Consider the following 21,011-nt stretch of genomic DNA (forward strand, 5'->3'; position numbering starts at 1 on the left):
CCGGAGCGGGATACATATTTTTCCAACTTGTTTTCGCCCATTTGCATGCTGTTTGATGGCCCGCCACACTCGCCTTTTTGGGTGACGTACTCGCGTGGAGTGCAGGCTCATTCTTCAGCAGGAGGTCGCTTCCTGGAGCAGACCCTCTTGACCCTCTTGACCCTCTTAGCCACCTCCAATCGCACCATTGGCTAACCCAAGCTGACAAATGAGGAAAATAACTTTTAAAAAATATATTCGGAGTACCCAATTCTTTTTTTTCAACGAAGGGGGAATTTAGCGTGCCCAATCCACCCCACCCTGCATATAGATCATAGAACATAGAACAGTACAGCACAGAACAGGCCCTTCGGCCCTCGATGTTGTGCCGAACAATGATCACCCTACTTAAACCCACGTAACCCGTATACCCGTAACCCAACAATCCCCCCATTAGCCTTACACTATGGGCAATTTAGCATGGCCAATCCACCTAACCCGCACATCTTTGGACTGTGGGAGGAAACCGGAGCACCCGGAGGAAACCCACGCACACACGGGGAGGACGTGCAGACTCCACACAGACAGTGACCCAGCCGGGAATCGAACCTGGGACCCTGGAGCTGTGAAGCATTTATGCTAACCACCATGCTACCGTGAGGCCCCCACGGTCTCTGTTTGGGTTGTGGGGGCGAGACCCACGCAGACACGGGGTGAATGTGCAAACTCCACACGGACAGTGACCCGGGGCCGGGATCGAACCTGGGACCTCGACGCCGTGAGGCGGCAGTGCTAACCACTGCGCCACCCTGCAGCCCTCCATGGCAATCTATAATGCCAACTGAGGTGATGATCGTTTTCAAGGAGTTAACATGTGCTTCCCTCTTTAAAAGGGGCAGGACGATAAACCATAGATCATTCGAGGACTGCAGGGAATGGCGGACACCTCATAATGTGTTTCCAGGGAGACCCCGGGCGCGGGGAGCAGCTGGGGTAGGGACAGAGCAGGTGGGACAGGTGGTCACTTGGTCCCCCGTGCGGCCTAGATTCTTGGACGTCTGGACCCAGGGGTCGGCCCACTCGGAGGTTCACACTCTGAACACACACAGCCGTTCAGGCGGCAGAGAGAAGCGGGCTGGCATGAATCTGAATTGAAGAAACCTATTGGAAGGGACCTCCCCTTGCAATGCTCTCCAAGGCAGATCCTCAATGGGGCAGCCCTCACTAACCGTCGTACAGCAGCTTCCTTTGCCGATTGTCCCATGCCCCTTGACGACGCAGCTCCAATATATAATTGCAAGCATTGGTACAAATTGTACGGCACCACGAGGGCACTGAATCACTGCCAAACCCCAACGAAGACAGCAGCTTGCATTGCTGTTGGTGCACGTTGATGAGGAGATAGTTTAGCATCATCGGCAGAACGCCAGCCTTTGACTGCACCCACTGACATTTGAACACATTGCGTGTGACAATAACGCTCTTCCAGATCAGTCTGGGCAAATTGTGCTGTCTCGATGCTTTGTGAGGCACTGCGCATTCGATAGATTGGAGAGCAACTGAGTAACGTGTCAGTCTTTCCCTTCATACCGTTCCACCGTTTTTGCAAATGATTGTGACAGTGCCTGAAGAATCAAGTCAGGAGGGGATTTAATTATTCGCAAAGGCCTTTCCGGAAAATTTGACGCTGTGTGGGGAACAGTCACCCGGCAGTGATTTTTCCTGAATTGGCTCATTAGCGGCTAAAGGCTGGCTTTTCCACCTCCCTTGCCTGTGGCTGTGGGAGATGGGGGTTCTCCTCCAGGTAGGAGTCTGTTACCTCTCTCCCCCCTCTCTCTCTCCCTCCACTACTAGGCCCTAGGCCCCAGGCTCCATCTGTCGCCAGAGGCCTGTTGCTGGACTTGTAATTTAGGCCAGGAACCTTCCAGTGGAAATTAATAGTAAAATAAAACAGCAAAAAAGAAGTTTAGTGTTGATGGAGAAATGAAGGTTTCTCAACCTCAGAGGAGTTAAAGTCACCAGTGGATCAGTGCAGTGCAAAGAGACATGTCCTGCAGCTTCTTCTCTCTCTCATTCTCCTTGGAGTCTATAGACTTTGTTCCACAAGATCATAAGACATAGGAGCAGAATTAGGCCACTCGGCCCATCGAGTCTACTCCGCCATTCAATCATGACTGATATTTTCTCATCCCCGGTCTCCCGGCCTTCTCCCCATAACCCCCGATCCCCTTATTAATTGTTCAGTCTCATAGCTCCCCTCTCACACCCAGTGTCCCAGTTGTCCCCTGGTTATACTATTTTTAATAAAACCAATAATCAATAAATTAAATTAAACTAAACCAATACCGGGGGGTGATGATGCCCTCCAGCCCCCGCAGTGTCCATTGGTCACCGACGTTGAACACCTCCACCTTCACCATCCAATTAAGGAAACCAGGTGGGTTCTCGAAGCAGGAGGGCCAATAGGTGGCCCTCCAGCCCCCAAGATCCCACGGCATGCCTTTGCAGGTAAGGGAGAGAGAGAACCTCAGGCGGGGTGGATGCCCGGAATTTCCAAAAAAGCCTGGCTCCTGAGGTCTGAACCCAGGACAGCTCAGCGGCCTCCTAGAATTACTACGGTGCAGAAGGAGGCTATTCGGCCCATCGAATCTGCACCGACCCTCTGAAGGAGCACTCCACACAGGCCCCCATAAATAGGGGGAGAGTGTACTGAGCACAAATGTGGCTCAACGGAACTCACAACACAGAAGGAGGCCATTCAGTCCATCATACCTGTGCAGGCTCCATCATACCTCCTACACCTCTATTTCATAGGGCTGCCCAACCCACCCAGGATTGGCCTGGAGTCTCCAGGAATTGAAGATCAATCTCCAGTGACACCGCTATGTGCGATCCCTGGAGATAAATCGTCGGGATTAGGGCAGCACGGTAGCATTGTGGATAGCACAATCGCTTCACAGCTCCAGGGTCTCAGGTTTGATTCCCGGCTTGGGTCACTGTCTGTGCGGAGTCTGCACATCCTCCCCGTGTCTGCGTGGGTTTCCTCCGGGTACTCCGGTTTCCTCCCACAGTCCAAAGATGTGCAGGTTAGGGGGATTGGCCGTGCTAAATTGCCCCTCGGCGTCCAAAATTGCCCTTAGTGTTGGGTGGGGTTACTGGGTTATGGGTATAGGGTGGAGGTGTTGACCTTGGGTAGGGTGCTCTTTCCAAGAGCCGGTGCAGACTCGATGGGCCGAACGGCCTCCTTCTGCACTGTAAATTCTATGTAAAAAATTTGTTTTATGGGATGTCAAGAAAGATTAGGGCCGGAACTCTCCAGCCGATGGGATTCCCTCTTCCCGCCAGCCTCTGCCCTTTTCACAGCGGTGTGGGGGGGGGGGGGGGGGGGGGGGGATTTAATGGGCAATGAGTCTTTTTGCTTTCCAGTTGATGCAGGAAGGCCGTTCGTCCCGAGGGATGATGTGTTGGCCAATTAGTGGCTGGAGGGTGGGGGGGGGGGCAAATCATGTGACGAATCACAGTTGGCAACTCTGTTGCTTTCTGTCCAATAACCCCTGTCTATTCCTCACCCTCATGGACCTGCTCAACCCCCTTTGAAAGATACTTCATTACAGACGGTGGTGCAGTGGTATTGTCGCCGGATTAGTAACCCAGAAACCCCAGGGTCATGCTCTAGGGACCCAGGTTCGAATCCCCTGAGAGTCGATGCTGAAATTAGTTCTGAATCAAACTCCAGAATTAAACTGGAAGATTGACCATGAAACCATTGTCGTAAAAACCCATCTGGTTCGCTAATTCCCTTCAGGGGAGAAAATCTGCCATCATTACCTGGTCCCCAGAACCCACAGCAATGTGCTTGACTGAAATGGCCCTAGAAATCCATTCAGTGGCAACTAGGGTGGGCAATTAATGCTGGCCCAGCCAGCCAGTGAGGTCCACCTCCCAGGAAAGAGTTAAAAGAAACCTTTGGTACCATTGTCCCTTCATCTCTCCTTCACATCACCCTTTCTTCCCATCCCCCTGTTTGCGTGAAGACTATCACGGCTCTAACTTTTCCAGTTCCACCTCCATGTCGATGGTCCCTTTTGTTTTATGACTTTATGATGACTCTTGCAATGCAGAATGCAGCTGGGTTGAACAAAGGCGTTATAGAATACAGCCATTGGCCCCGACCCAAGTCAGTGAGAGATAGGAGCGGATTTGAAATTCTAATGGGGTTTTTGCAAATTCAGAAATTGCTGTGACGTGTCGTGCGGAACAAGGGCAAAACATGCAAATGCACCCTGACACAATAAAGCACCGGCCTCCCACTAGCTGGCTTGACAAGGATGTGATCACATTTTGCAGGGCCGCACGTTTGGAAGGACGGGGGAGCCACAGCGGTTAATGAGTTCCTCCCGTAAGTCGCAGGCCGGCTCGGACACCATGGCTGTGGGAGTGCTGAAGGAGATGGCCCTGAGGTGGTTCACGGAGACCCAGGCTGCACTCATCCTGCAGAACGGCAGGTTACCCGAATGGTTCCACGGTTTCGTCACCAGGAAGTAAGTGCTCCGGGGCTCCGGGAGTCGGTATTGCACCTCAGGCGGTGCACAGCAAGAGCCAAAACTACACACACAGTGCCCGAGGTTTCAGAACAGCTGCTGTTAGTGTTTGAGTTATTATTACAAACCGCTAGTTTGCTCCTTATGCCAGGTCTGTAATCTATTGACTACATTGTTACTCCCAGGACTGTAATCCTCAATTACAGTTACTCCAGAGACTATAATCTATTAATTACGCCGTTATTCCAGGGATTGTAATTTATCCGTTACATTATTATTCCAGGGAGTGTATCCATCAATTACACTGTCAATGGGCCACCCACTTTATACTTCACTGTATTCACGGGAATCAGGGAACAGGCATAAAAAAGCACAGAACTGACAAAAAAATAACAACAGTTTTAACCCAGCTGGGCCTCTTGTGAACCTCATGTGATTGGCTGCAATGCTGGGTTTATGTGGAAATGTCTCTCTAGATTGAGGAGGGTTACATAGAACATAGAACAGTACAGCACAGAACAGGCCCTTCGGCCCTCGATGTTGTGCCGAGCAATGATCACCCTACTTAAACCCACATAACCCGTATACCCGTAACCCAACAATCCCCCCATTAACCTTCCTTTTATTAGGACACTACGGGCAATTTAGCATGGCCAATCCACCTAACCTGCATATCTTTGGACTGTGGGAGGAAACCGGAGCACCCGGAGGAAACCCACGCACACACGGGGAGGACGTGCAGACTCCACACAGACAGTGACCCAGCCGGGAATCGAACCTGGGACCCTGGAGCTGTGAAGCATTGATGCTAACCACCATGCTACCGTGAGGCCCCGTTACATCAGAGGAATAACAACAATTACAGCTATTCAACACAACTGACCAATATTGTCCACAATGTCACGTCAGGGGGAGTTTCCCAGTCTGTGTTTCCCATATTCCCAGTCTGTGTTCCCTACATTCCCAATGTAGGTCTCCCAGTCTGTGTCCCCCCCAGACTATGTTTTGTGGTCTGTGTTCCTGGTCTGGAGCCTGATTTGTGATCAAGGCAGCAGCGTTGTGATCCCAGGCATGTGCTGGTCCCAGAATCCTCAGTCTGCGCCCTAAACTGTCTCCCCCTGGTCAACAGCGGCTGAGAGAGGAACGCGTTCGTTCTCTCAGTATGCCACATGCCACAGGAAACCCCACGGCTAACAAAAGATCTCGAGTGTGGCAGCGGCTGTTGTATTAATCATTGCTGCCTTTCTGTGTTTCACCAGAGAAGCAGAGAGTGTCCTGAGGGATCGAGGTATTGGGCACTTCCTCATCCGCCTGAGTGACAGAGCGATTGGCTACATCTTATCATACAAGTATGTACATCTTGATGGGGGGGGGGGGGGCGGAGTGGATAATAGATAAGATTCAGTCTTGTGTTTAGAACATTTACCTTCCGAGCTGTGTGTGTGCAACTCTTCCTGGATTCTCCCTTTCACCAGGCAAGGGTTTGCATTTATATAGCGCCTTTCATGATCTCAGGGTGTTCTAGCGAAGTACTTTTGACGCGCAGTCACAATGTAAGAAACACAGCACAAGGGCAGCACGGCAGCATTGTGGATAGCACAATTGCTTCACAGCTCCAGGGTCCCAGGTTCGATTCTGGCTTGGGTCACTGTCTGTGCGGAGTCTGCACGTCCTCCCCAGTGTGTGCGTGGGTTTCCTCCGGGTGCTCCGGTTTCCTCCCACAGCCCAAAGATGTGCAGGTTAGGTGGATTGGCCATGATAAATTGCCCTTAGTGTCCAAAATTGCCCTTAGTGTTGGGTGGTGTTACTGGGTTATGGGGATAGGGTGGAGGTGTTGACCTTGGGTAGGGTGCAGTCCAAGGACTGGTGCAGACTCGATGGGCCGAGTGGCCTCCTTATGCACTGTAAATTCTATCTATTCCAAACAGCAATGTGGAAATGAGCGGATTATCTGTTTTCTGTGATGTTGGTTGAGGGATTGATATTAGCCGGGGGGGGGGGGGGGGGGGGGGGAATGGGGGCCTCGGTTTGACATCTCACCCCAGAGGTGGCACCTCTGGCAGTGTCGCTGGGATTGTCGGCCTCGAGCTCACTGTGACCCACCGCCAATCTGTGCTTGTCACTTTGTGGGCTGTTGGCCCAGGGGGCGGGGGGGGGGAATGGCCACGGTCTGGGTTATTATTGAAGTATCTGGGTGTGTGATGGTATGATTTGCATAGCTGTCTGCCATTGGTGCAGAACACTGGCTTACAATTGGCCCTGGTCGGTCATGTGCCTCTCGACCGATTGGTTGAGACCACACATGTGACGGCTCCCCGATTATTCGAGAGGCTGAGTTAACCCCGCCTACAGAGCGAGGTATAAATACCCAGAACGCCCGGCGGTCGTCCATTTACTGTAGTCGACCGCAGGGCTAACTTCTAGCTTATTAAAGCCTAACTTTTGTACAGCAACTCGTCTCGCGTTCGATTGATGGTTCATCGGGGTGTTACGTGAATGAGTGAGACACATGGATCTGACCTGCTGATTGGTTTATCTCCAGGGGCACTGATCGGTGCCGCCATTTTGTCATTCAGCAATTGAAGAATGGACGGTATATGATTGACGGGAGCATCCACACTCACAAGAGCCTTCCTGCCCTGATTGCCTACTACATGACCGAGGTTATCCAGCCATTCGGAGAGGTCCTCACAGAGTCCTGCAGCCAGGTAAGGCATTGTCACTTAACGGACAAACTGCTTCATCTTCAAGATGGTGTGGGGGATGGGGGGTGGGGGGGGGGGGGGGGGGGTGGGGGGGGGGGAGGATGAGGGGGGAGGGGGGAGGATGAGGGGGGGATGTTGGGGGATTGGGGGGGGGGGGCAGGTCTTCATCAATCTAGCTCTCCTTTCTTAACCTTTCACTTATTCCAGACAGAAAGAGAGAAAACAGGAGCAGGAGGAGGCCATTCGGCCCTTCGAGGTTGCTCCGCCAAACATTATGATCATGGTTGATCGTCCAACTCAGCATCCTGTTCCCGCCTTTCCTCCATTTCCTTTTGACCCAAGATGCAGGAACCAAGATTCAAAAATCATTGGTCAGATTGTTATATTGTCCCAGTATGATTTCGGAACTGTACGCTCATGTGCGCATATCCTGAGTTGCACATCCCTCGGGACTGCACTGCAGTCAGAATAGCGAGCGACCATGTTTCCGTAGTCCGGTCCGGTTTAGCTCAGTGGGCTGGACAGCTGGCTCATGATGCAGAGCGAGGCCAGCAGCGTGGGTTCAATTCCCCGTACCGGCAGAGGTTAGTCATGAAGGCCTCGCCGCTTGCCTGAGGTGTGGTGACCCTCAGGTTAAGCCACCACCTGTGAGCTCTCCCCCCCCCCCCCTCAAAGGGGACAGCAGCCTATGATCATCTGGGACTACGGCGACCGTACTTTATCAGTCCGCAGTGTGTGATCAGACCTGCGAAATACATTTGATGAGGTCCCAGTGTTTGAATCTGAAACAGTGATTATTTCAAACCTCTGCTAACCACACAAGACGTAACAGCCAATACAAGTACAAAATTATCAGGGGCATAGACAGAGTGGATAGTCAGAGGCTTTTTCCCAGGGTGGAGGGGTCAATTACTAGGGGGCATAGGTTTAAGGTGCGAGGGGCAAGGTTTAGAGGAGATGTACGAGGCAGGTTTTTACACAGAGGGTAGTGGGTGCCTGGAACTCGCTGCCGGAGGAGGTGGTGGAAGCAGGGACGATAGTGACATTTAAGGGGCATCTTGACAAATATATGAATAGGATGGGAATAGAGGGATACGGACCCAGGAAGTGTTGAAGATTTGAGTTTAGACGGGCAGCATGGTTGGCGCAGGCTTGGAGGGCTGAAGGGCCTGTTCCTGTGCTGTACTTTTCTTTGTCCTTTAAGAGCACGGACAGGATGATTTTACTCAACATGACTAGATATAAGCCGGTTATCAAACTGTCACCGACACCCAACCACGGCTGCGGATGAGATCTCAGTCTCATGTGTGGGTAAAACAGAAGCTGAGGGTCAAACTCCCGCAATTCCTATGCACAATGCCAACACTGTGTGCGCGTGTGCGTGTGCGTGTGCATTGTGGTGTCTGCACAGTAACTGAAGGGGGTAACAGCAAGCTGACTCAAGGAGAAGGGGCTCATTTTCAACAATGGCTTCATGATCGTAACTGGACTTTTATTTCCAAATGTTTTTTATTATTTAATAATAAAATTATTTATTTTATTTTATTATCGATTATCCTCTGGTGAGATTTAATCCCAGATGGTCCCGTGTGGGCAGCGCAGTGGTTAGCACTGTTGCTTCACAGCGCCAGGGTCCCAGGTTCGATTCCCCGCTGGGTCACTGTCTGTGTGGAGTCTGCACGTCCTCCCCGTGTGTGCGTGGGTTTCCTCCGGGTGCTCCGGTTTCCTCCCACAGTCCAAAGATGTGCAGGTTAGGTGGATTGGCCGCGCTAAATTGCCCATAGTGCCCAAAAAGGTTAGGTGGGGTTGTTGGGTTACGGGGGATAGGGTGGAGGCGTGGGCTTAAGTGGGCTGCTCTTTCCAAGGGCCGGTGCAGACTCGATGGGCCGAATGGCCTCATTCTGCACTGTAAATTCTATGTTCTATGTTCACTCGAAATGCCATATGCACATTCAGTGCTGGAAAATGGGTTTCGTATAGATAGGTGCTGGATGGTCGGTGCAGACACGATGGGCCAACGGGGCGGCAGAGTGGCACAGTGTTTAGCACTGCTGCCTCACAGCGCCAGGGACCCCGGTTAAATCCCCACCTCGGGTGACTGTCTGTGTGGAGTCTGCACGTCCTCCCCGTGTGTGCGTGGGTTTCCTCCGGGTGCTCCGGTTTCCCCCCACAGTCCAAAGATGTGCAGGTTAGGTGGATTGGCCATGCTAAATTGCCCCTTGGCGTCCAGAATTGTGCACATTGGGTGGGGTTTTGGCGATAGGGCGGGGGAGTGGGTCAACGCAAGGTGCTGATTCCAAGGGTCGGTGCAGATTTGATGGGCCGAACGGCCTCCTTCTGCACTGTGGGGATTCTATGATTCTATTTGCTGTCTGTCTCTGCATCTCTGATTGTGGGTATGTTGATAAGGAGAAAGGAAGGAAGGTTAGAGGAGGCTTGTGCGAAACCAAACTACCAGAATGAGGCTGTTGGGAAGAATGACCTGCTTCTGTTCTGTAAATTCAACATTAACCACCTCCCGTTATTTTTGCGTTCCAGTATGAGAGGGGCAGCCTGTACGACCAGATTAGCTTCAACCCTCCACACAACCCGAGCTCAGAGGAGGCAGAGAACAAAGAACCTTCGGCCAGGAGGCCAGGAGGTCACCCCCAGTCTGAGGAGGTGTCCCGCAGACCCCCCGCCATTCCTCCGAAGTTGAACAGGATCCTCAATGCCAGGCGAATGAACTCATCTTTGGAAAGCACGTCCTCGAACAGCGAGGTGAGTGTCTCGATAAAGGGGCAGTATGGAGATCACCAGAAGAGGTGCACAGCCACTGCAACGCCAATCTGCATTTGTATGGCACCCTTAACACAGTCTTAAGGTGTTTGGTTGTGGCATGGTTAGCACTGCTGCATCACAGCGCCGGGGACCCGGGTTCGATTCCGGCATTGGGTGACTGTCTGTGCGGAGTCTGCACGTCCTCCCCGTGTCTGCGTGGGTTCCCTCCGGGTGCTCCGGTTTCCTCCCACAGCCCAAAGGTGTCGAGGTTAGGTGGATTGGCCAGGCTAAATAGTCCCTTAGTGTCCAAGGGTGTCCAGGTTAGGTGGATTGGCCAGGCTAAGGGGTAGGTGGATTTGCCATGCTGAATTGTCCCTTGGTGTCCAAAGGTGTCCAGGTTAGGTGGATTGGCCAGGCTAAAGGTTAGGTGGTTGTTATGGAGATAGGGCAATGTGGGCCTAGGTAGGATGCTCTTGCGGAGGGTGTGTACCGATTCAATGGGCCGAATGGTCTCCTTGTGCGCTGTAGGGATTCTATCTAGACGTGGTGTCAACCAAGATATGACACTAGGGCCACAGAAGGAGATACTAGGGCATTTGACCAAAAGCTTGGTCAGTGTGAGAGGAGGAGAGCGAGGCAGAGAGGGCTAGGGAGCCGATTGAAGGGCTTGGTTTCCAGTCAACTAAAGGCATGGCTGCCAATGGTGGAGCGTTAAAATTGGGGACGTTCAAGAAAGTAGAGAAGAGCCCAGAGCTCTCAACGGGCTGAAGGAGATTCCAGGCACAGGAAGGAGGGCGAGATTTGGAAGCAGGAACAAGAATTGTGAAATCAAGGTATTGTTCAACTGGGAGCCGACGCAGATGAGCGAGCACGGGGGGGGCGCGGGTGGGTGGTAGGGTAACTGGACAAGGCAGCGGGCCACCTCAAGTTCACAAGAGACTGGAGATTGGTCAAGAAAGGCAAGGATTAAAGTGCTTTGGAGGCGTCACCCCATAACCATTTTAAATGCCCGGGGTGAAGAGATTATTTGCGGAATAGAAGCAGATTCCGGCTGTAGTCGAGACGGCTTTGTATCTGCAGCACCTGCCCCCCGGCCGCCCCACCCCGCACCCCAGGTCCCACCCTGCCCCTCCCCCCCCTGGACCAGCTACTGATCGTGCTGTCCAGTCATGATGGTGGGTCGAACTCGAACAGCCAGCTGACCCCTGCCGGCTAGTCAGTTGTGTTTGGCTGAACGGTGATGGGCATCCCTGTCGATCGGGTTCAGAGTGACATTGGCAGAGACCGGGGAAGTGGTTTAGCCGTCAGAAGGCAATGAGGCTGGGGCGGTATGGTGGCGCAATGGGTTAGCCCTGCTGCCTCACGGCGCCGAGGTCCCAGGTTCAATCCCGGGCCCTGGGTCACTGTCCGTGTGGAGTTTGCACATTCTCCCCCTGCCTGCGTGGGTCTCAATCCCACAACCCAAAGATGTGCTGGGTAGGTAGATTGGCCACGCTAAATTGCCCCTTCATTGGAAAAAAAAAATGAATTGGGTACTCTAAATTGGAAAAAAAAGGATAGTAATGAGGGTTGCCAGCCTGCACAGAGCAAGATCTTACCGAGCGGAAAGATGTGTCATTCATGAGGTTAAAACCCAACTGATGGGAATGGAGTTTGCTGATATTTTCAGCAGTGTCAGCTTCCTGTGTTTACCAGACACTGCTTTAGATAGATCAGCAAATCAAAAAGAAACACAACAAACTGAGCAGGGTTCCTTGCGAGTGAATTTAATGTGAAGATATTTATTTGGCGTCAGCCTTCTAAGATCGATTTCCTAACGCACTCATTAATGCCAAGCTCCCCCGTGCTGTCCTCCCAGTCTGTACCGACGACCAACACGGGGGGTCACAGACCCGCGTGAGATACAGAAAGCTCAAACTCACTGCCCAGGAGGGTGGTGGAAGCTGAAACGACAACAGATTTGGAAAGAACACTTGAGGCAAATAGACTTGGTAGTCTATAGGCGGGGTGGGGGGGGGGGGGGGGGGGCAACTGGGTGCATTGTTCAATGGGAAGCTAGCATAGACTTGATGGGCTGAATGGCCTCCTTCTGGGCAGTATGGTAGCACAGTGGGCCCAGGTTCGGTTCCCGGCTGGGTCACTGTCTGTGCGGAGTCTGCACGTCCTCCCCGTGTCTGCGTGGGTTCCCTCCGGGTGCTCCGGTTTCCTCCCACAGTCACAAAGATGCGCAGGTTAGGTGGATTGGCCATGATAGATTGTCCCTTAGTGTCCAAAAAGGTTAGGTGGGGTTACTGGGTTATGGGGATAGGATGGAGGCATGGGCCGTGCTCTTTCCAAGGGCCGGTGCAGACTCGATGGGCTGAATGGCCTCCTTCTGCATTGTAAAGTCTATGATCTATGATAATGACTTTGTGAAGGAAGAGCTTGCATTTGTTTTTCGCTTAATTGAGAGTACCCAATTCATTTTCCCCCCCCCCCCCAATAAAGTGGCAATTTAGCCTGGCCAATCCACCTACCCTGCACATCTTTTTGGGCTGTGGAGGCGAGACCCAAGCAGACTCATGGAGTTTGACGGACAGTGACCCGGGGCTGGAGTCAAACCCGGGTCCTCTGTGCTGTGAAGCAGCAGTGCTAACCACTGCGCCACCGTTGCCTCCCTACGGGCTTGCAATTCGAACCGACCCCCCCCCCCCCCCCAACACCTCTGGGCATTTTGCTCGGGCCACCACAAGCGCAAGTTGTTGTTGTGACCCGGCAACCAATTTCTGCGCAGCGAGGCGGCATCTGCGACGGCCGCGCGGACGGCCGTGTTTCGGCGAGGCGGATTGAGCGATGAACGTTGGCCATGGACGTCAGGGAGACCTCACGCCTGCCCTTCTTCAAGCTGGGCCCTGGGATCTTCTGTGTCCAACCTGAGGGGGCGGACAAGGCCTCAGCCTAATGTCTCACCCGAAGGAGATGTGCCTCTTAGGGGCTGCTTTAGCTCACCAGGCTAAATCGCTGGCTTTTCAAGCAGGCCAGCAGCACGGTTCAATTCCCGTACCAGCCTCCCCGGACAGGCGCCGGAATGTGGCGACGAGGGGCTTTTCACAGTAACTTCATTGAAGCCTACTCGTGATAATAAGCGATTTTCATTTCATTTTTCATTTCCAACCGCACGGTACTCCCTTTGCACCGCGCTGGAGCGTCAACCTGGAATTTTGCGTTCAACTCTCTGGACAGGGTGGTGAAGGCACAACCTTCTAACTCAGAGATGAGAAGGGTGTCCAGTGGGCCAGGGCTGGCGGCCAATGCCCAATAAGACACTGATGTGTGATGTCCAAACTACCATTTCGAGTGTCCAGGGACTGAAAAAGAAAACTTTCTCGCTGAATAAGGCAGAGAAAAGTCATAACTTTTTTGACCTCAGCTGACATTGGACATCCCTCCTGCCCCGGTTTAAGGCCCACTCCAGAGATTTGAGTGTATAATCTTGGTGGAGCATTGAGGGAGTGCTGCACCATCAGAGGTGGCGTCTGCTCTCTCAGGTAATACAATAGATCCCTTGGTACGACTGGGGGAAAGAGTAGGGGAGTTGTCTCGAGAGAGAGAGACAGACGACCGGTGTCTTGGCTTAACACCTCATCAAACAGGCGACATTCCGACAGTGCAGCATTCCCTCAATACTCCACTGGGGGCATCAACCTGGAACTTACTGCTCCAATGCCTGGCTTGGGCCTTAACCTGCTGATTCCAGCTGCCCATCAAATGTTTCACCGCCGCTGACTGACCTGCTGGGTTTTTCCAGCATTTTCTGTCCTTATTCCCGACCCCCACAGTAATTTGTTTTTGTATTTTGAGATGCCCCCGGGTGTCTTTAAACATTTACCCTTCAATCAACGTCACAAGAAACGGCGACCTTATTTGTTACCTCAGTGCTGTTCGTGCGAGATTTTTGAGCGCAAAATGGCCGCCACGTTTCCTGTCTTATAACAGCTGGTGGTACTTCAGACAGAGCTCTCATTGGCTGCGCAACGTTTTGAGAGGCGCTGAAAGATGCTGCAGAAACGCGAGTCTTTCTTTAGAAATGTTTATTGAGCCTGAAAGATAATTCCCAATCACTCTGATGAAAAACATGTTGGCTTACCTTGAAGGAATGGGACATCGCGCCGCCGTTGCCAGCCAGGACAAGCCTGGTCTTTGAGGAGGAGAGCCAGGAGGGGGTGATATACGGACGAGTTAATAAATTCAAATCCAACGAGAAGTCACTGCCGGCCGCTTCGGGCGAAGATTACAGGATCAAGGACAGCTCGAAAAATCCGTCTCACAGCGCCGAGGCAAACAGCAGGAAATTGCAGCCCGCGGGGCAACCTCTCTACCCCTCGGAGGAGTCAAACGGCGCCATATACTCCCTGGCCATTGAGCCCCAGCCCATATACAACGAAGTATTTGAGCCGACGCACTGGCCGTCGGATGTTGTGTACACCGAGGTGGATTTGAAGCAGTGGAAGGTGGGCACGGCGCCCACCGGGAGCGGGCACAACTATGCCACCATCTCTGTGCCCACCGAACAGTCAAGCCAGCCCGTGGAGGGGAAGCACTTGAATTTGGCCACCCCACCCTCGACGCCACCCCGACTCTCGCCCAATTTGAACCACAGGGTGAAATCCTCCTCGCCCACTCACTCCTCGCAGAGCCGCAAACTCTCGCCCACCCTTCGGCCCCTTCCTCAGCCGGCTGACTTCAACGAGCGCACGCAGATTAAAGACTCATCTTACGAGGCAACCCTGGGCGTCAGGGGCTCGGCAAAATGTCCGGAGAACACTTACGAGCAGATTCCCGAGGAGTTCTCAAAACGGAACCAGGCAAAGCCAGTGACTGCGGAAAAGGTAAAGGTCATTCCCAGGTCACCCACCATTTTCTTCCACCTCTTGACCTCGCATAATGGGTTTCGACCCCCTCGGCTGCACTGATACCGTTAGAAAAAAAAAGTGGGCGAGTAGCTCAAGCAAAACATAAGAAAATCGTAGCTTACCAAGAGTAGGTTAGAATTGTACAATCATAGAATGTCTGCAGCCCAAGAGGAGGCCATTCAGTCCATCGCGTCTGTGCTGGCCCTCTCTCTAAAAGAGCATTTCTCCCTGTGTCACTCCCCTGACTGTTCTCCGCAGCCCTGAACATATTTTCTTTTCCGATGATAACCCACTTCCCCCTTGAAAGCCTCGATTGAACCTGCTCCCACCACACTCTCAGAGAGTGCTTTCCAGACCCTAACCACTCGCTGCGTGAAACGTCTCCTGTCGCATTTGCTTATTTTACCAAATAGCCTTAAATCTCTGATTCCCGATCCTCCCACCAATGGGGACAGCTTCTCCCCCTGTCTACTTTGTCCAGACCCCTCATGAGTTTGAATATCTTCATCAGAGCTCCTCTAACATCTCTCTCCTCTGTGGAAACCAGCCCCAACTGTTTTAGAGGGGCTGGTTTAGCACAGTGGGCTAAACAGCTGGCTTGTAATGCAGAACAAGGCCAGCAGCGCGAGTTCAATCCCCGTACCAGCCTCCCCAAACAGGCGCCGGAATGTGGTGACTCGGGACTTTTCACAGTAACTTCATTGAAGCCTACTTGTGACAATAAGCAACTACTATTATTACTACTACTATTATTACTACTACTATTATTACTACTATTATTATTACTACTATTATTATTACTACTACTATTATTACTACTACTATTATTACTACTACTATTATTACTACTATTATTATTACTACTACTATTATTACTACTACTATTATTATCACTAATCCAATCTATCTACAAAACTGAATTTCTTCATCCCTGGAACCATTCTCATGAATCTTTTCTCCACTCTTTCCAACACCTTTGCATCTTTCCCAGTACTGGACACTATCCTCCAGTTAAGTCTGGACTAGTGTTTTATACAATCTTAACTTCCTTGCTCTTGTACTTCATGCCCCATTACTGAAGCTGAGGAATGCTTTATTAACCTCGCTCTCAACCGACCAACTTCACTTATTTATGCACACATACTCCCAGTCCGTCTGCTCCTACACCTCCTTTAAACTTTACCCTTTAGTTTATACTGTTCTTCCTGCCAAAATGGATCACTTCATCCTTCTGTGCATTGAATGTCATCTCCCCTTGTCTGCCCAATCCACCAACCTACCTGTGTCCTTTTGAAGTTCTTTTTAAAAATAAATTTAGAGTACCCAAATATTTTTTCCAATTAAGGGGCAATTTAGCGTGGCCAATCCACCTACCCTGCACATCTTTGGGTTGTGGGGGTGAAACCCACGCAGACACAGGGAGAACGTGCAAACTCCTCACGGACAGTGACCCAGAGTCGGGATAAGAACCCGGGTCCTCAGCGCCGTAGGCAGCAATGCTAACCACTGTGCCACCATGCTGCCCCTCCTTTTGAAGTTCTACACTAACCTCCTCACACTTCACAATTTTCCCAAACTTTACATCGCCCGCTGGTTCTGAACTTGTGGCCCATACACCAAGGTCAAGATCATTATGGATGTCCGGAACTCCACTATGAACCTTCCTGCCACTCTCCCGATTCTGTATCCACGATGCGTCTGTCCGTTTTATTCTACGAGCCTTTGCTCACAAGTCTGACGTGTGGCACTATATCAAGCGCCTTTTGGAAGTCCATGTACACCACATCAACAGCATTGCCCCATCAACCCTCTCTGTTACCTCTTCAAAAAGCTAAAATGGCTTCCCTTAAGAAGTCCATACTGGCTGTCCTTAGTGAAACGAAATGAAAAATGAAAATCGCTTATTGTCACGAGTAGGCTTCAATGAAGTTACTGTGAAAAGCCCCTAGTCGCCACATTCCGGCACCTGTCCGGGGAGGCTGGTACGGGAATCGAACCGTGCTGCTGGCCTGCTTGGTCTGCTTTAAAAGCCAGCGATTTAGCCTGGTGAGCTATTTGTCAAAGAGGCTGTTATTTCTAGCCCAAATTATCACTTCTAAAAGCTCCCCCACGCTGAGGTTAAACTAACTGGCCTTTAGCTGCTGGACGTAACTTTACATCCTGTTTTTGAACAAGGGTGTAATGTTTGCAATTCTCCAGTCCGCTGGAACCGAGTCTAAGGAAAACGGGAAAATTATGGGCAGTACCCCTGTTTTTTACTCTCGCATCCCTCAGTATCCTTGGCTGTATTTCATCCAACATTGGTCCCTTATCAACTGTAAATACCGACAACCCTATCCAATATCAATTTTAAACCCTTCAAGTGTCTGAAATATCTCCTCCTTCACCATGATTTGGGCTGCATCTTATTCCTTGGTAAAGACAGATGCAAAGTATTCATTTAATACTTCAGCGATGTACCCTGCTTCCATGTGTAAACTCCCTTTTCGCCCCCTAATTGCCCACTCCTCCTTTTACCCCTTTTTTACTGTTTATGTGCCATTGGAAAACTTTGGGATTTGCTTTTATGTTAGACGCAAGTCTCTTCTCATACTCTTTCTTTGCTTCTGCTGTTTGCTTTTTCACTTTGCCCCTGAACGTTCTCTATTCAGCCTTGTCCAAAGTTGTATTTTGCATCTGTCTTGCGCACAATTTTTGTTCTTCATCACCTTAATTTCCACCTCTTTCCTCATCCAGGAAGTTCTGGATCTGTTTACCCCACCTTTCCCCTTTGTGGGAATATACCATGACTGTGCCCAAACTATCCCATCATTAAAGGCAACCTATTGGTCAGTTACAGTTTTGCCTGCTAATCTTTGATTTCAGTTGACCTGGGCTAGATCTGTTCTTACCCCATTGAAGTTATCTTTCCCCCAGTTAATTATTCTTACCCCAGATTGTTCTTTGCCTTTTGCCAACCTGAACCTTATGATACAATGATCACTGTTTCCTAAATATTCTCCTACTGTCACTTGATCCACCTCATTCCCAAGAACCAGGTCTCATAGTGTCTCCTTTCTGGCTGGACTGGAAACATACTGCTGTAGAGAATTCTCCTGAACACTATCATTCCATTGTGACTACTTACTCTGAAATTCTTACACCTGTCTGTAATTCCCTTACAGATTTGTTCCTCCACATCTTTCCCATTGGTTGGTAGCCTATAGACTCGACTGATGTATGTAATTTCCCCTTTTTTCTGTTCCTTAGTTCCAGCTAAATAGATTCTGCCCTTGACAAATCTGCAATATCCTCTCTCTCTCTCTCTTTCTCTCTCTCCAGCATTGCAATGCTCTCTTTAATCAACACTGCCACACATCCCCTTTCCTTCCTTTTCCATCTTTCTCGAACAACTTGAATCTAGGAACATTTAATGCACAACCCCACACTTTGTCGAGCCAGATCTCACTGGGAGCCACATGACAATCTGCATCTGCAACTCACCAAACGTATTTGCCACACTCCGCAGATTCACAACCCCTTGGGCCTGTACTTGAAGTGCTTTAACCTATAGGACTACAGAACTGGAAAGTGCTATTAGGCTGGATAACTGTAGATTGGCTGGAATGAGGAGAAACCTGCCCCCCCCCCCCCCCCCCCAACGCACACATCCTCTACAAGATGGGATCCATCCCTTCCCTCCCCTCCTCTAAAGCACCAGATGTGCTTGGGCGGCACGGCGGCACAGTCGTTAGCACTGCTGCCTCAAACACAGCGCCGGGGACCCAGGTTCGATTCCGACCTCGGCTAACTGTGTGGAGTTTGCGCATTCACCCCGTATTAAATTGGTCGTGCTAAATTATCCCCCTTAGTGTCCAAAGGTTGGGTGGGTTGTGGAGGGGGACTGGGCCTCGGTGGGGTGGTCTGTCGAAGGGTTGATGCAGACTCGATGGGCCGAATGGCCTCCTTCTGCACTGTAGGGCTTCTGCGATTGGATGAGTGTCCTTCATACGTTAAAGGTGCTACGTAAATGCAATTTGTTGAATGGACAATTTAACACAAAATTCTCTGACTCCTCCCCTTAGGATGAAACCCGTAAAAAGTGGTTCTCGGATTGGAAATACAAGTGATGGAAGGAAACAGCTGTGATATTCGGATACTGAGGGAACAACTGCAGCGCTGGCGAATGACGTGCCTGAGAGCTTTTGAGAGCCGTCGCACTTAACCCTTCGTAGCCTCGCTGTCTGCTCTCTTCACTACAATACTATGTTCAAAATGGGCACAGTGTTTTTACTACATTCCAACAGGGACAATAACCCTGGTTCCAGTCTGTCGTTTCACACATCCAGAATGCTAATATTTAAAATCTTTGTAAATATCGTAATGAGCTGTAATTAATTCAATATACAATAGTGTGATAAAACCGTTTGGTTCCTGATTATAATAGACCTTCTGCAGTAGTGCATTAAGCTGATACCCTCTCTCAACCTTTCCGTGCCTGACAGTACACAGGTCAGACTTTTATCTGTTTCTATAGCAAATTATTCCTGGAACAAGCAGCGTGAGGGGCGTTGCACCACATCAAGCATAGCCACACACAGGGCAGCACGGTGGCCTAGTGGTTAGCACAACCGCCTCACGGCGCTGAGGTCCCAGGTTCGATCCCGGCTCTGGGTCGCTGTCCGTGTGGAGTTTGCACATTCTCCCCGTGTCTGCGTGGGTTTCGCCCCCACAACCCAAAAATGTGCAGGGTAGGTGGATTGGCCACGCTAAATTGCCCCTTAATTGGAAAAAATAATTGGGTAATCTAAATTTAAAAAAAAAAGCATGGCCACACACACACAGGCAAACTAAGGGGCAATTAACACGGCCAATTCATCTACATATCTTTGGACTATGGGAGGAAACCGGAGCACCCAGAGGGAACCCATGCAGACACGGGGAGAGCGTGCAGACTCCACACACAGATCGGAATTGAACCCAGTCCCCTGGCGCTGTGAGGCAGTGCCGACCACTGTGCCACCGTACACCACAAGCTGGTGTTGCTAATGATAAATGGTCGATTGTGACTTTGCGCGATTCTGGCAAACGGGTAAATCGACATCTTACTCCCCTCCACTTTCAAAAATGGGGCAAGATGGAAAACAGGGTTTGAACACGCCATCTGTCAGCTCGGTATCTGTCTGATCCCTATCAACCCATTGGCTTGCTATATGTCAACATGTTATCTCCCACCTTGCTATCTGCCAAATCTCTTATCACTTGTTTTTAATCCCCTTTTAAAAGCCTCTCGCTACTTTTTTCTGATCTTCAGCCGACCATCTGCCAGGCGAGTTTTTCCACTTCTTTGCACGCGAGCAAACCTGGGGCTGAAGCACTTTGTAAGGAGTGGCCCCAGGGAGAGAGAGCCCTCGCTCTGTGCGTAGGGACTCTGGTGTTTACTTTCTGCTGCGCTCTCCGTAATCCCCGCAAAGATCTGAAATCTGGAAGAGTGGGCTGAACGAATTTCCGCCATTACTGATGTAGTCAGCTTCACTTTGCACCACATCCGTGAGATGTTAACCTTTACCAAACAGAGCCATTTCCATTTTATCTTTCAACGTGAGATACCCAACCGGCTGGCTGTCCGACAAGCTCCCAAGTCATGAGATTCTTGCTGAAGATTAGAATGATTTCACAGAAGCTGGCTCTTTTGACATGTACCAACATTTCTATGCCTTCGTGCCTTTAACCTTTTGAAAATGTTACATTTTCTAATCCCTCCATTTAGATTTTTGATGGAATGTGGATAAATGATTGCTGGCCAAACCCTGAAAGGGGTGGAAACTGTGGAGAAATAATTTCATGCCAACAGTATTGAACCCCAGTCTCCTAGTTACAGAGCTCATGAAATGTCGGGGTATATTCTCGTCCTGTTGGCTGGGAGAGGGACAGACTATGTTGTTTACAATTCATTTTCCGGGATCTGGGAATCGCTGGCTGGGCCAGCATTTATTGCCCATCCCTAACTGCCCTCCGTTCCAGAGGGCGTTTAAGAGCCAACCACATGGCTGTGGGTCTATAGTCACATGTAGGCCAGACCAGGTAAAGCCGGCAGATTTCCTTCCCTAAAGGACGTTAGTGAACCCGCTGGGTTTTTATGGCAATCGACAATG

General features: G+C 50.7%; 1 protein-coding gene across 1 annotated transcript in view; it reads left to right on the forward strand.

The window, feature by feature from the left end:
• The window catches only part of LOC119956852 (SH2 domain-containing protein 7-like), a 33,037-nt gene extending 13,478 nt beyond the window's left edge, over nucleotides 1-19,559 (forward strand). Inside the window, exons 3-8 of the mRNA XM_038784357.1 lie at nucleotides 4,327-4,520; nucleotides 5,780-5,869; nucleotides 7,063-7,228; nucleotides 9,764-9,985; nucleotides 14,119-14,853; nucleotides 18,942-19,559. Coding sequence (XP_038640285.1) covers nucleotides 4,327-4,520; nucleotides 5,780-5,869; nucleotides 7,063-7,228; nucleotides 9,764-9,985; nucleotides 14,119-14,853; nucleotides 18,942-18,986 — 1,452 coding nt within the window. The 3' untranslated portion in view covers nucleotides 18,987-19,559. The remainder of the gene's footprint in view (nucleotides 1-4,326; nucleotides 4,521-5,779; nucleotides 5,870-7,062; nucleotides 7,229-9,763; nucleotides 9,986-14,118; nucleotides 14,854-18,941) is intronic.
• The last annotated feature ends 1,452 nt before the right edge of the window (nucleotides 19,560-21,011 follow it).

Source organism: Scyliorhinus canicula, chromosome 24 (assembly GCF_902713615.1).
Source record: "Scyliorhinus canicula chromosome 24, sScyCan1.1, whole genome shotgun sequence".
Taxonomy (NCBI): domain Eukaryota; kingdom Metazoa; phylum Chordata; class Chondrichthyes; order Carcharhiniformes; family Scyliorhinidae; genus Scyliorhinus; species Scyliorhinus canicula.